Source organism: Leptonychotes weddellii, chromosome 7 (genome assembly GCF_054177405.1).
Source record: "Leptonychotes weddellii isolate Sample4059 chromosome 7, ASM5417740v2, whole genome shotgun sequence".
NCBI lineage: Eukaryota > Metazoa > Chordata > Mammalia > Carnivora > Phocidae > Leptonychotes > Leptonychotes weddellii.
The window spans coordinates 79,865,461-79,878,798 of NC_138375.1; the positions used below are offsets into that span (position 1 = coordinate 79,865,461).

The 13,338-nt window shown below is 38.7% G+C and overlaps 1 protein-coding gene across 16 annotated transcripts in view; it reads left to right on the plus strand.

Moving 5' to 3' along the window:
* The window catches only part of MEF2C (myocyte enhancer factor 2C), a 172,534-nt gene extending 165,064 nt beyond the window's left edge, over positions 1–7,470 (plus strand). For 13 of the 16 annotated variants that reach the window (XM_081826592.1, XM_081826596.1, XM_006744818.3 and 10 more), the window contains one exon: positions 2,764–7,470. In XM_081826592.1, the coding sequence (XP_081682718.1) occupies positions 2,764–3,085 (322 nt within the window). In that variant the 3' untranslated portion in view covers positions 3,086–7,470. The remainder of the gene's footprint in view (positions 1–2,763) is intronic. The other 3 variants (XM_031040781.2, XM_031040784.2, XM_081826599.1) reach the window with 1 other exon arrangement.
* Positions 7,471–13,338: the final 5,868 nt, after the last annotated feature.

Sequence of the window (13,338 nt, forward strand, 5' to 3'; positions counted from 1 at the left end):
GAGCAATTATGAGGAAGGGTAGGTGTTTTCCCAGTTGGAAGGCATCTGTAGCACATGAAAACTTGCAGCAGGATTTGATATGGGCAACTTGCATATCTGGCTTCTGTCTCCCCACCCACCTCTTTCTCACCCACAAACATGGAATATTTCACAATTATCTGTGTCTATAAAAATTTTGTTCTCAAGAACAAGCAGACCAACATGCTTGTATATGAATCTAGCATGTATACAGCTAAGTGATTTTTAATGTTTTTTCTTTTCAAGATAATAGTTTGATAACAAGAGACTAGCCAATTACATTTCATTCTATTTGGAACCCTCTGCCACAGTATAATGAAGGTGAATCTCAGTCATCACGTACATTTCATTACTGTGGATTTAGTGTCCCCAGAACTACTCAAAATGCTTCATATGTGCTTTCAGTGTCAAATGAAATGCCACCAAAAAGTAAACTTAGGAACTAGCCTGTTTGTTTATAGGAAGGGATAAACAAGAAGAGTTATATCTCTTATGGGGAAGAGATGCAACAAAACCCATACAAGCCAGTTCACAATTGTAGATACAGTAAATAAGTAGATAATGCAGCTTCTAAAAGAAACAGCATTTTGATTATACTGTTTTTTGCTTAATTGATCCAGATTAACTGCTTATACTTGTCCAACTCACCAAACTTTTTGTCTAATTGTCCATGTCTCCCTGCCTGTGAAGAAGCAATCGAAATGTCAAAGGGCAGTCAAAAGTATTTGTTGATATGCCACTTTGTTTTCAGACTGCTAATTGACGTTCATTATTAAAGAGTTGTGTGATTCATAGTAGAAGTATTTAATTAAATTTTAGTGAAATAGTCTTTCTCATCCAGAGCCAGGAAAATTCTTTCTTCCAGAAATCAAAAGATTATTTCCTCTGACATCAAAATGAATCATTAAGTAACTTTGAACCAAGATAAAATAGCCCACTATTATGGGTCCTTTTGAAATACAGGTGTTTCCCCCCACCCCGTCTTAATATCCTCTTGATTTAAAGATTACTTAATTAAACTCTTAGAAAATTAGTAAAGTAATATAGACTGTAAAAGAAAAACTACAAATAAATAATGACAAGTATAAACAGGTGATTGGAAATCATATGCACTCAATGTGGTAACTCGATATAAAGGCTAAGACTGTTTTGATTCTATAACATAAAAGCCAGAGAAAGAAAGGCTAATTATTAGGGGAAAAAAATAACTCTCCTTTAGGTCATTTTACACATTAGCTCATCTATTAATAAGAGAAGGAAAGTAATTCTTTGCCAGTAGGTGGTGCCTTTGTATAAAACATCACTCAAAGATAAACTCATTTTGACTAATTTTATATCTCTATACATCTTGAGCCTGAACTGCATCTCCCAAAAAGCCAGCCCCAAGTTATTCCACTTTTTCCTCTGAATATATATATATATTTTTTTCTCACTGCTCGTAATGACTTTTTAATGTCACCTAATTCTCTCCATTTGGAAGTAACATAATCACGTCCATGAGTAGGTGGGCTCACTTTCCTTTGTCTAGAACGGGTGTATCTGTATGGATTATTCTTCACTGTGACTGCTCACTAGGAGAGATATCTGTACTTTCTTGACAATGTGGGCAAGTAGTGCTGACTCTAGCCACGATGTCAATGCCATCAGAATGCAAGAGCAGTACGAGCATGTTAAAATTGATGTCAGCAGTGTCCCTCCGGTTTATCCTGATCAAAGTCATTGCGATTGCCAATCGACACCTAAGGGCTTAATGCTTTTCCCTCCAGAGTTTCAAGTATCTAAATTCTTCCACATTGTGGAAGAAGGGAAAGTTACACTCTCCTGGAATAAATGAGGATTAAGGCTTATAAACGCAATAAAATCACACTAGATCCTTCTTTACAACAGCCTTTCCTTAGACAAATCCAGATTCCTCAACTCATGCCAATTATAACTAGAGGCTGAGTGATATCCTACTACGTACCCCAGCAGGGAGAGACTGGCAGTGATGAAGCTGAGGTACTTGTGGAAAATAGACACTACTTGCATCCCATGTAACTGAGAAAGGATGAAGAAAGTCCAGCGACTGACCAGTGTTAGTGGGGTAGGAAGTCTAAGTGTTTTTAAAGCCAACACTAAACTTTTCTGCAGATCATTTTCAACCTCCTTCCCCATCTTTCCCCCCTCCAAGCTTTTCACCAGATACAGTTGAATGTAGCATTTTAGGGATTTATTCATTTGAAATTTGAACTCTCTTCACTCTCTCTGAAGACCGTACAACTTCATGTGTACGTGCTTATTTTGTGGAGGGACGCATTTTATATCCGTCACAAGTTTTGACAATAATTTCCACACACATGCATTAGTAAATCGGAGACGTCTCATTCAAAAGCTAAATGTTATATCTTAAATCTTAAGTTATATTTTGGAACTAGTCTAGGGAGAAATTCCATAGACACAGAAAATGCGTTTTCCAGCATGTCATGTTAAGCCTCTCTGAGCCAGTAACCTGTAGGTGTAGGGAGCCTGTCACAGACTAGAGGTATGATTCCCGAGGCCTGGCCCTGTTAAATACTGTAATTACTCCCAGGCATCCTCAATGGCTCTGAGAAGGCGCTGCCCCCGAGTGCTTCCAGGCACGCTCTCCTCCCTCTGGGCATGCTCCGGTGTCTGTGCGAGTCTTGAAGCTGATGTTTGATGTAATTGTGAGTTCCTGGGGGCTCCAGGCCTCCTCCATCTGTAACTGGGTTTCCTTTCCTCCTACAGAGCTTGCACTAGCACTCATTTATCTCAGAGTTCAAATCTCTCCCTGCCTTCTACTCAAAGCCTCAACATCAAGTCAGAACCTGTTTCTCCTCCTAGAGACCGTACCACCACCCCTTCGAGATACCCACAACACACGCGCCACGAGGCGGGGAGATCTCCTGTTGACAGCTTGAGCAGCTGTAGCAGTTCGTACGACGGGAGCGACCGAGAGGATCACCGGAATGAATTCCACTCCCCCATTGGACTCACCAGACCTTCGCCGGACGAAAGGGAAAGTCCCTCAGTCAAGCGCATGCGACTCTCTGAAGGATGGGCAACATGATCAGATTATTACTTAATAGTTTTTTTTTTTTCTTGCAGTGTGTGTGTGTGCTATACCTTAATGGGGAAGGGGGGTCGATATGCATTATATGTGCTGTGTGTGGAAAAAAAAAAAGTCAGGTACTCTGTTTTGTAAAAGTACTTTTAAATTGCCTCAGTGATACAGTATAAAGATAAACAGAAATGCTGAGATAAGCTTAGCACTTGAGTTGTACAACAGAACACTTGTACAAAATAGATTTTAAGGCTAACTTCTTTTCACTGTTGTGCTCCTTTGCAAAATGTATGTTACAATAGATAGTGTCATGTTGCAGGTTCAACGTTATTTACATGTAAATAGACAAAAGGAAACATTTGCCAAAAGCGGCAGATCTTTACTGAAAGAGAGAGCAGCTGTTATGCAACATATAGAAAAATGTATAGATGTTTTGGACAGACCCGGCAAAGGGTGGCCATTGGTAAATGTTAGGAACACACCAGGTCACCTAACATCCTGAGAACGCGCTCACAAACCTGCACGCATATCATTGGCGTATGGCACTCATTAAAAAGGATCAACGACCATTAAAAGAGGACCATACCTATTTAAAAAAAAAAAAATGTGGAGTTTGAGGGCTAACGTATTTAATTAAATAAATAAATAAATCTGGGTCTGCATCTCTTATTAAATAAAAATATAAAAATATGTACATTACATTTTGCTTATTTTCATATAAAAGGTAAGACAGAGTTTGCAAAGCATTTGTGGCTTTTTGTAGTTTACTTAAGCCAAAATGTGTTTTTTTCCCCCTTGATAGCTTCGCTAATATTTTAAACAGTCCTGTAAAAAACCAAAAAGGACTTTTTGTATAGAGAGCACTACCCTAAGCCATGAGGAACTCCATGCTTTGCTAACCAAGATAACTGTTTTCTCTTTGTAGAAGTTTTGTTTTTGAAATGTGTATTTCTAATTATATAAAATATTAAGAATCTTTTAAAAAATCTGTGAAATTAACATGCTTGTGTATAGCTTTCTAATATATATAATATTATGGTAATAGCAGAAGTTTTGTTATCTTAATAGCGGGAGGGGGGTATATTTGTGCAGTTGCACATTTGAGTAACTATTTTCTTTCGGTTTTCTTTTACTCTGCATACATTTTATAAGTTCAAGGTCAGCTGTCAAAGGATAACCTGTGGGATTAGAACATATCACATTGCAACACCCTAAATTGTTTTTAATACATTAGCAATCTATTGGGTCAACTGACATCCATTGTATATACTAATGAGTTTCTTTCATGCTATTTTTTGTTTTTGTTTTTGCATTATTATCAAATGCAGGGCCCCTTTCTGATCTCACCATTTCACCATGCATCTTGGAATTCAGTAAGTGCATACCCTAACTTGCCCGGATCCTAAATTATCTGGTTGGTTTTCAGCCTAGAATTTGAGACACTTTTTAGAAACATGCCCAGAATAGAGAAGCTGTGTTGGGGCACAAGTCCTGCAAATATGGCCCTAGAAACCAGTGATATGGCGTTTACTCAACGCACAAGTTATAAATTCCCACAGAAGAAAAATGTGAAAGCCTGGGTGCTAGACAAGAAGGAAGCAGGTAAAGGGATAGTTGCTTTGTCATCCATTTTTAATTATTTTAACTGACCCTCAACAATCTTGTCAGCAATATAGGCCTGTTGAACAATCCCGGTGTGTCAGGACCCCCAAATGTCACTTCTGCATAAAGCATGTATGTCATCTATTTTTTTCTTCAATAAAGAGATTTAATAGCCATTTCAAGAAATCCCATTAAAGAACCTCTCTATGTCCCTTTTTTTAAATTTTTCAAAAAATAACGACTCTTGTCTAATATTCGTCTATAAGGGATTAATTTTCAGACCCTTTAAAAAGTGAGTGCCATAAAAAAAAAAGTTGATATATATTGCTTAAAAGAGATTTCAATCTAGGAATGATTTTCCTTCTCTTGGAATGTGAAGATCTGTCGATTCATCTCCACTCATGTGCATTGACATACACAGCAACGAAGATCCAGACAGTAAGATCGACACTGCTATAGCACATCTAGGACATTTCTTATCCATCCTTTTCTTTCACTTGCATAGTTGCTATGTGTTTCTCACTGTAAAAGGCTGCCGCTGGGTGGCAAAAGCCAAGAGACCTTACTAACTAGGCTGTATTTTCTTAACTTGATCTGAAATCCACAATTAGACCACATCGCACCTTTGGTTGTATCCGTATAGGATGCTAGCCTGCCTTGTACGAACGTTTTATATACTAAAAACAAAACAAAAAAAAATCTTTCAACCTTTCCATATATCCCACTACTCAAGGTATCCATGGAACATGAAAGAAAATCATTTATGCAGAGGAAAAACAGAGAATCATCCTGAAAACAAACACACACACACACATATACTTATTCACACAGGGGAAAATCTAAGAAAGTCATTTTCCTCACCATAGACTTGATCCCATCCTTACAACCATCCTTATAACTTGATGTGTATAAAATATGCAAACATGTCACAAATGTTCTTTGTCATTTCAAAACACTTTATCAATATCAGCAGAAATTTACCAGTGGGAAAGGGTCGTTATGTGAAAATATGAAAAAATAGCCATATTAATTTTTTACCTGCAATTTGCCTCAGCAACAAAGGAAAAGTGAATTTATAATGCTGAAGATAAAGTAAGCTAAAGTACCAGCAGAAGCCTTGGCTATTTATAGCAGTTCTGACAATAGTTTTATAAGAACATGAAAAGAACAGAATCACTTGAAAATGGATGCCAGTCATCTCTTGTTCCCACTACTGAATTCATATAAAGTGGTAGCAAGATAGGCGAAGGGATAATCTGAGAATTTTTTAAGATGATTTAATGAGAAAAAGCACAATTTTGATTGTGATGAGTCACTTTCTGTAAACAATCACTGTCTATCTTTACCCTTCTACCTTATCTGTAATTTACCATTTGTTGTATTTGCAAAGCTAGTACGGTTTTGGGTTTTTATCGCAGTAAATCCTTTGTATTCAGGAGTTTAGGGCAGAGCCCTGAGGGAGTATGATTTTACATAACCCACCCTAGAGTAACGTTGTAGGCAACATTCTTCATTGCAAGTAAAAGAACCCTAAGTAGCATTTTACACAGCTACAAATATTGTTATAGCTGATCCTATTTTAAAAGATTTTTGGTAATATTAAGCTTAAATACCGGTAACACTGATGCAATATAGGGAGACTGCACACCCTGTATATTGTATGCATTGGTGAGTGGAAGGCTGTTTATTTCAACCTTTTTTAAAATTGTGTTTTTTAGTAAAATGGCTTATTTTTTTCCCAAAGGTGGAATTTAGCATTTTGTAATGATGAATATGAAAATACCTATCATCCTCAGATCATTTTAAGGTTGACTAAAAGTGAGAAAGAAAAGAATTCCAATACACTTTTTTTAAAGAACGTCTGCCCTCTCACACTTCCGATGTATTCGTTTTTCTTACATACCCATCTTTTAATTTAGAGCTAGCGTTTTTTGCCCCCGTTATGCTTTTGTTTGTTTTTCCAGAGGGTAAATGCTTTGTAATTTCTTTCTTTAAAAAAAAAAAAAAATTCTTCTTTAAAGAAGCAGCCACTTGAACCCTCAGTAAAGGCTGTTGCCTAAGCATGGCATACTTCATCTGTTCCCATTTGTGCCATCTGCTGTGATGGCGTCAATTTCCTGCCACCACAGATCTTTGGAAGATTGATGGAATACTGGTGTCTGTTAGAATGCTTCAGACTCAGACTACAGATGTAATTAAAGGCTTTTCTTAGTATGTTTTAACCAAAGATGTGGAGCAATCCAAGCCACATATCTTCTACATTCAATCTGTCCATTTTGGTTTTTTTCATAATCGGGTATTGCATCTTGCCTTCCCTAGCCATACCTCAAATTGATTCATACCTCAGTTTAATTCAGAGAGGTCAGCTAAGTGATGGATTCTGTTGTGGTCTGAATGCAGTACCAGTGTTCTCTCGCAGACCCGGGTCACTGTAGGCATAGGACTTGGATTGCTTCAAATGGTTTGCTGTATCATTTTTCTTCTTTTTCTTTTTCTGGGGACTTGTTTCCATTACATGACAGTAATTAAAATAGCTTGTAAATGAGGGCATACAAGCATTTGCAACAAATATTCAAATAGAGGCTCACAGCGGCATAAGCTGGACTTTGTCGCCACTAGATGACAAGATGTTATAACTAAGTTAAACCACATCTGTGTATCTCAAGGGACTTCATTCAGCTGTCTGTAGTGAATAAAAGTGGGGAATTTTCAAAAGTTTCTCCTGCTGGAAATAAGGTATAATTTGTATTTTGCAGACAATTCAGTAAAGTTACTGGCTTTCTTAGTGATGCAGTGTCTGTGGTGCATTTTTTTAATTAATGTTTTGCTGTTTAAATTTTTTCCACTTAATAGTGTTTGTTAAAAGCAGCTTCTCCCACAAGTGCAAGTAAGCATTTTGAGTTTCCAACTCAAAATACTTTTACAAAAGGGGGATGTTTGTGTTTGGGAGGGAAGAAAAGTGTAAATTGGACCTCTTTTCTTGGGGGTGATATATGTACTCAGCCAGTGTGAGCAGTTCAAGATTCTTATCAAGTGGTTCAACTTCTTTATCAAAGTAGTTCCATGAAGATCTTGGATAACTTGCTTAAACACAGAGAATTGTCCAAAAGTCATTCTGAAAAGCACTATCATACAGTAAGTTAAATTATTTTTTAAACTAAAATGTGTGGAAAGTATTTTCAGATTTATTTATTTTTTCTTCATTAAAATAGTTTCTTTAACAAAACAAAACCAAAAAAAAAGAAAAAAACCCCAAAACCAAAACACATAGGCTTTTATCTAAATACTTGAAAAAAATTAGTAAATTCATACATTTTTAGAAACTAAAAAATATATGTATTACCAAAATCCAATGATAATTTCCAAAGCGAATGTCCTTAGAAGGAGCAACATAAAGACTAATTTAGAAACTGAAAAGGAAAACAAGAAGGCATTGGTCAGCCACCTGGAGATCTTGGACTAGTGCACAAGGTGATTCCTGCTCTGATGGAAAAAAGAATGCAGCTTGGGGAAACATTGCATGTGGCTTCAAGATAGCAGTGCTCTTCTCTCTGTTCTTTTTATTCATTGTCAGCAAACATTTATTAAGCATTTATTATGTGTAATTCATGTGGTGGATCCTGGGATGAGAAGATGTAGCCCTTGCTTTTAAGAAACTCATAAACTAATAGGAGATTAAAGGACTAATAGGAAATAGAAACTGTTCTCAGAGACTTCTGCAAAGTACTAGGAAGAAACCACTTCAGAGATCTTTGGAGCAGAGCAGAGCATGGGCACTTCCTTGGAGCAGAGGCAACCTTGGACTTATCTTTGGAGGGTGGTGGGTAGGATGGAGAAAGGCCCAGATGGATGAGGGCAGGACTGATTCGTGGGCATGTGACCTCTGCAGTCACATGTGGCCCCACACTTAGTTTCATGCTCTACTGTCACCATCTTGATAATTTCATCTTTGAGTCTGTTTTGTAAGTGTAGTCCGACTGTGTGTGAGCAGAGGAAATAGACAGGGGGGTGCCTGGGTGTCTCTATGGTTAAGCATCTGCCTTCGGCTCAGGTCATGATCCCGGGGTCCTGGGATCGAGGCCCCATTGGGCTCCCTGCTCGGCGGGAAGCCTGCTTCTCCCTCTCCTGCTCCCCCTGCTTGTGTCCCCTCTCTCGCTCTCTCTCTCTGTCAAATAAATAAAATCTTTTTTAAATTTAAAAAAGAAAAGAAAAAAGTGGAAAGCTTTGATTTTAGTAACTTTAAAGGAAAGAGGGACATTTTCATTTCACACTAAGCCCCACAACTTATGACTAGTGTTGGATGAGGACATTCTACAAGAGGAAATAATAGGTGTCAAGGTACAGAGACGGGGAAACAAGAGAAAAATTTACAGGAATGGTGGCCCATCCTGTTTAGATAAAGTACAGCCATGTGTAGGTGTTGGAGAAGGTCATCAAAAGGACATGACTAACAGCTGAACTGCAAGCTGGACCCAGACAATCGGAGCCTCCTCACCCCTGCCCCTGTCTGTAGAAGGTACACTCCCCACCCCCACACCCTAACCATTCCCACAAGGAGAGCCATTTTCAAAGATGCAACCTTGAGAAAGCAATGTATTGTTGGTATATATGACTGAACCCAGTTAAGGCCCCTAAATAAATTTAAGAGTCTGGCAGGCTGGTGTGGAGATTTACTAATCTTGTAGCCACCAAAGACCAGGCTCATATATAAATTCCCTTGCTTATTAAGCCTGCCACCTACCAATTCTGAAGTGATCTGCCTCTTTCTTCAGTCTCTCCTTACCTCCACATACAGGAGCCAGTTTCAGATTTCACCCAGGAAGCGCCCAAGGTTTCAAACCAATAGCCAGAGGAGCAGAAAGAGACAAGACTGGAAGAGTTGGCTGGGATCTGATTATATAATTGCAAGTTTAGAACTCTAGGGTTTAAGCAATTAAATGGAAGATTTAGAAGAGATGGAACTGTCAAAATTCAGCACGTTGATGAGATTAATGGCAGGAGTGATGATAGAATTGTTAAAATTTTCAGTTTTAAGCTTAAATGATTAGGATCATAGTAATGTCCACATAGGAAATGGAAAGAGCTTACTGCTATGTGAGGAAGGTAACTAAATCACTTTTCAGCATGTTGGGCTTGACTTATATATCCAAGTAGAATATGAGAATGTTGTAAATGTAGACTTGAACTCAGGATACCAGTTAATGCTGATGATAAAGCTTTGGATGTTATTAACAAAGGAGTAATAGTGAACACCATGACCATGAAATGAACTTGTCAAGGGGAAGGTCAAGGGTGAGGGAAGAAATAGGCTTAGAAGGGAATGTTGAAGAGGGGAGAGCTACAGAGAAGAAAGGACCTGTGAAGAAGTCAAGGGTCATTCAGACAGAAGGAAAACCAAAGTGTGCTGTCAAGGCAAAAAGAGGTTTCAAGGTAAAAAAAAAAAAAATCAAGAATGTCAAATGTTTTATTGGGATTACAAAGGAGGAAAATGGAGAAAGAGATTTTGGCCTTGGGTGTTATCTGAGAATCATTTCAATAAAATGGAATGGGAGAGAGAAGTTGTCTAGCAGATGTTGTGAAAGTATGAACACATCTTTCACAATGTTTGTGATTAAAAGAAGAGAGCTGGCATAAGGGGCCAACAGAGTCAGAGATAAAGGCCAAGGTTGTGAAAAGGCCAGGTGGTACCTGAGCATGTTTATGGGTTGGGCGAGACCTAAGGGAGCAGAACGCAGACATGAACCATCCTAACCAAAAGCCAGAGAATTACATTTTGTGCCCCTAGGCCCAATTCCTATGTGGTCCTTTCATTTCAGAGATGTTTGGGAGTCTCAATTAAATAGAGTTATGGAATCTGGTAAAGGAAAATGATTCTCACAGAGTATCTGAGTTTTCATTTTGTCAATTAAGTCCTTTTTCCATTTTGTGTGCATATTCCTATGGCATCTTTCCTATACATACCCGTAGAGATCAACTTCGAAGCAGGATCCAGTGATGAAAAAGGAAAGCCAAGCTGGCTTCCCTAGGGTTGTTTCCCTCAGATTCCCACTGTTCTTACTTCCTGAGAGCAAATGTCTCTATCAGCAAAAATACAGCTATTCACTTCACCTCTCCTCTCCCAGGCAGAGATCACAGTTAGGAAATCACAGCGGAACTATTCATAGCTTCTGGCCCTAGAGTAGGTCCTTCTTTTAGCGGCAGCCTCATCAGACCACCAGCTCCATCACACCCAGTCTTGACCAGCTCAGAACCGAGGAAGAATCTCCAGTCCTGAAATTCTCAGCCCCAGGTGCCAACTTCTACTCTGGGCCAAATGGAAATGACAGGTCACCCTTTGAATCTGGTGACTCATACAAGAGCAGGCAGAAACATGAACTACCAGTGGGGCAACTCCACACTGAGAAGAAAGTAATTAAGAAAGCTCTTGACCCAACACTCTACCACCAGAAATGCTGGGTCCATGTCAGTTCCCTTGCCCCGCCTTCCCCTCCTTAAAGAGAGCACCATGGTGCTGGTGGGAAGGTCGCAGTGACCCCAGGCAACCTGAGAAAACAGAAGCTGAAGCTGGTGTGGGAGGGAAGGCAAGCTGCTAACATATATTGAGTACCTTTCTGCCATGGGCTTGACCTACGCAATCTACCTGCTCAAAGACACTAGGTGCAGTTTTTCCAGAGGGCATCCAGTCTCCTGGTTGAGAATCAGACCAGCTTTATCCCTCCCAAGCTAAGAAGCATTTGTCAAGTTATCTAAGTATCAATTTTCTCACCTATCTCTAAACTCACAGGGTTACTCTGAAGCCCAATTAAGATGTTTATAGTTGCTAACCACTGAAAAGATCAGAATCCCTACTCCCCCACAAGTTACTCAAAATAAACATGACTCTGTTCTCTAAAGTAATGAGAAAAGAAGGTAACAAAGTTCTGATTTTTCCTATGATGACTACAATGTGCTTTTTTATTTCTTAGCAACATCACATTCTTTCCCAAAAGGCAATGTGGTATGCTCCTACTTTGCTGATGCCCAAAAAACATGTTCTACTAATAAAGAGAGCCATGCTCTGCAGTATTCATCCTAAAGCTTCCCACTAGTGGTGCTAAATATATCAACACAGAGAAACTTTTCTAGAAGCAGTAGTTAGAGTAAGAGACTAAGTCCTCAGGCATTTATTCCATAAATATTCAATATGGTATATGCTTGCTTCTCTTTACGAATAAGAACCCTGCTTGAATGTGCAAACCTGTTTGTATTCAAATGTTTATATGTGCAAGAGCTATGATTAAAATATTGAGAAGGTGCCCATTCATAAAGGAATGTTTAAACAATTTGTGCTATAGCAGCACGATGAAATACTATGAAACAGTTTAAAAGAAACAAAACAAAACAAAACACCCTCTATGTACTGACACAGAAATTTTCTGGAATATATTGTTAGATAAAAAAGCAATAATGGAACAGTGTACATAGCATGCTATCTTTCAGGTAAAAATGTAGGAGGCAAAAATAATGAATGTTCTTATAATTGCATAAAGAAACACTGAAAGCATATGCAAAAAAACCAACCAAGTTACCAAGATAATGAGGGATTGGGGAGAGGGGTGAACAAGATGGAGCAAGACTTGACAGAATATACTTATTAATATTATTTTGATTCTTTAACTATATGACTATGCTTACTTACTCAAAAGAAGAAAGTTTTAGTTTAGAAAAAAAGCCTTCCTTGGGGCGCCTGGGTGGCTCAGTCATTAAGCGTCTGCCTTAGGCTCAGGTCATGATCCTGGGGTCCTGGGATCGAGCCCCACATCGGGCTCCCTGCTCAGCGGGAGGCCTGCTTCTCCGTTTCCCACTCCCCCTGCTTGTGTTCCCTCTTCTCTCGCTGTCTCTCTCTCTCTGTCAAATAAATATATAAAAAAAAAAAAAGAAAAAAGAAAAAAAGCCTTCCAAACAAATATAAATGCCAACAGAACAGACTTTTAGAAATCTCTCCTCTAGCTAAAAAGGCCTGTGGGAAATACCCATGCACAGAGCAAAGCTCAGGACTGGTGAGCTTGCCTTTAGGATTCTGCAACTCTCATCTTCAGCTGGAGGACAGGAACAAAACCTTAAGATTGGGACTTTGCTTCTCCTATTGACCACACTAGTCAGGCAGAAAGCCTTACTAATGCAAGCAGTTTCCCGTAGTTAAATCACAAATATCCTCTTCTAACAGTATTTGGATTTTCTCTGCCATTTTCCAAGTCATTGCCCACCTTTATTTTAATTCATTCTATAATATTTAATTTACTCTGCCTAATCAAAGTCTGTATATCCTACTGAGCCATCTAATTTTAAGACTGAAAAATCTTGGCTGGGTTTCTGTTGAACTGAGAGCTGCCTTCTTCATTGTCATTGTAAGCTGCTCCCACGTGTAAACAACCCAGCTTTAGTACTAGAGCACAGAAAATATGTTATCCTAACCAACTGCTGTGTCCATAACAACCAGCTGAAATAGCATGGGGAGTATATCATTTTGGGGTAGTTTCTAATTCATCAGCTAAATTTCCAAGTAAGATTTGGAAGGCTCGAAACAATACAGCTTTTTCACAATCCCCTACCTCCTTTTCTCTGCATTTACTATCCTGGTTTATGTTCTTTGCATGCACAAAATTCTACCCTTAAAA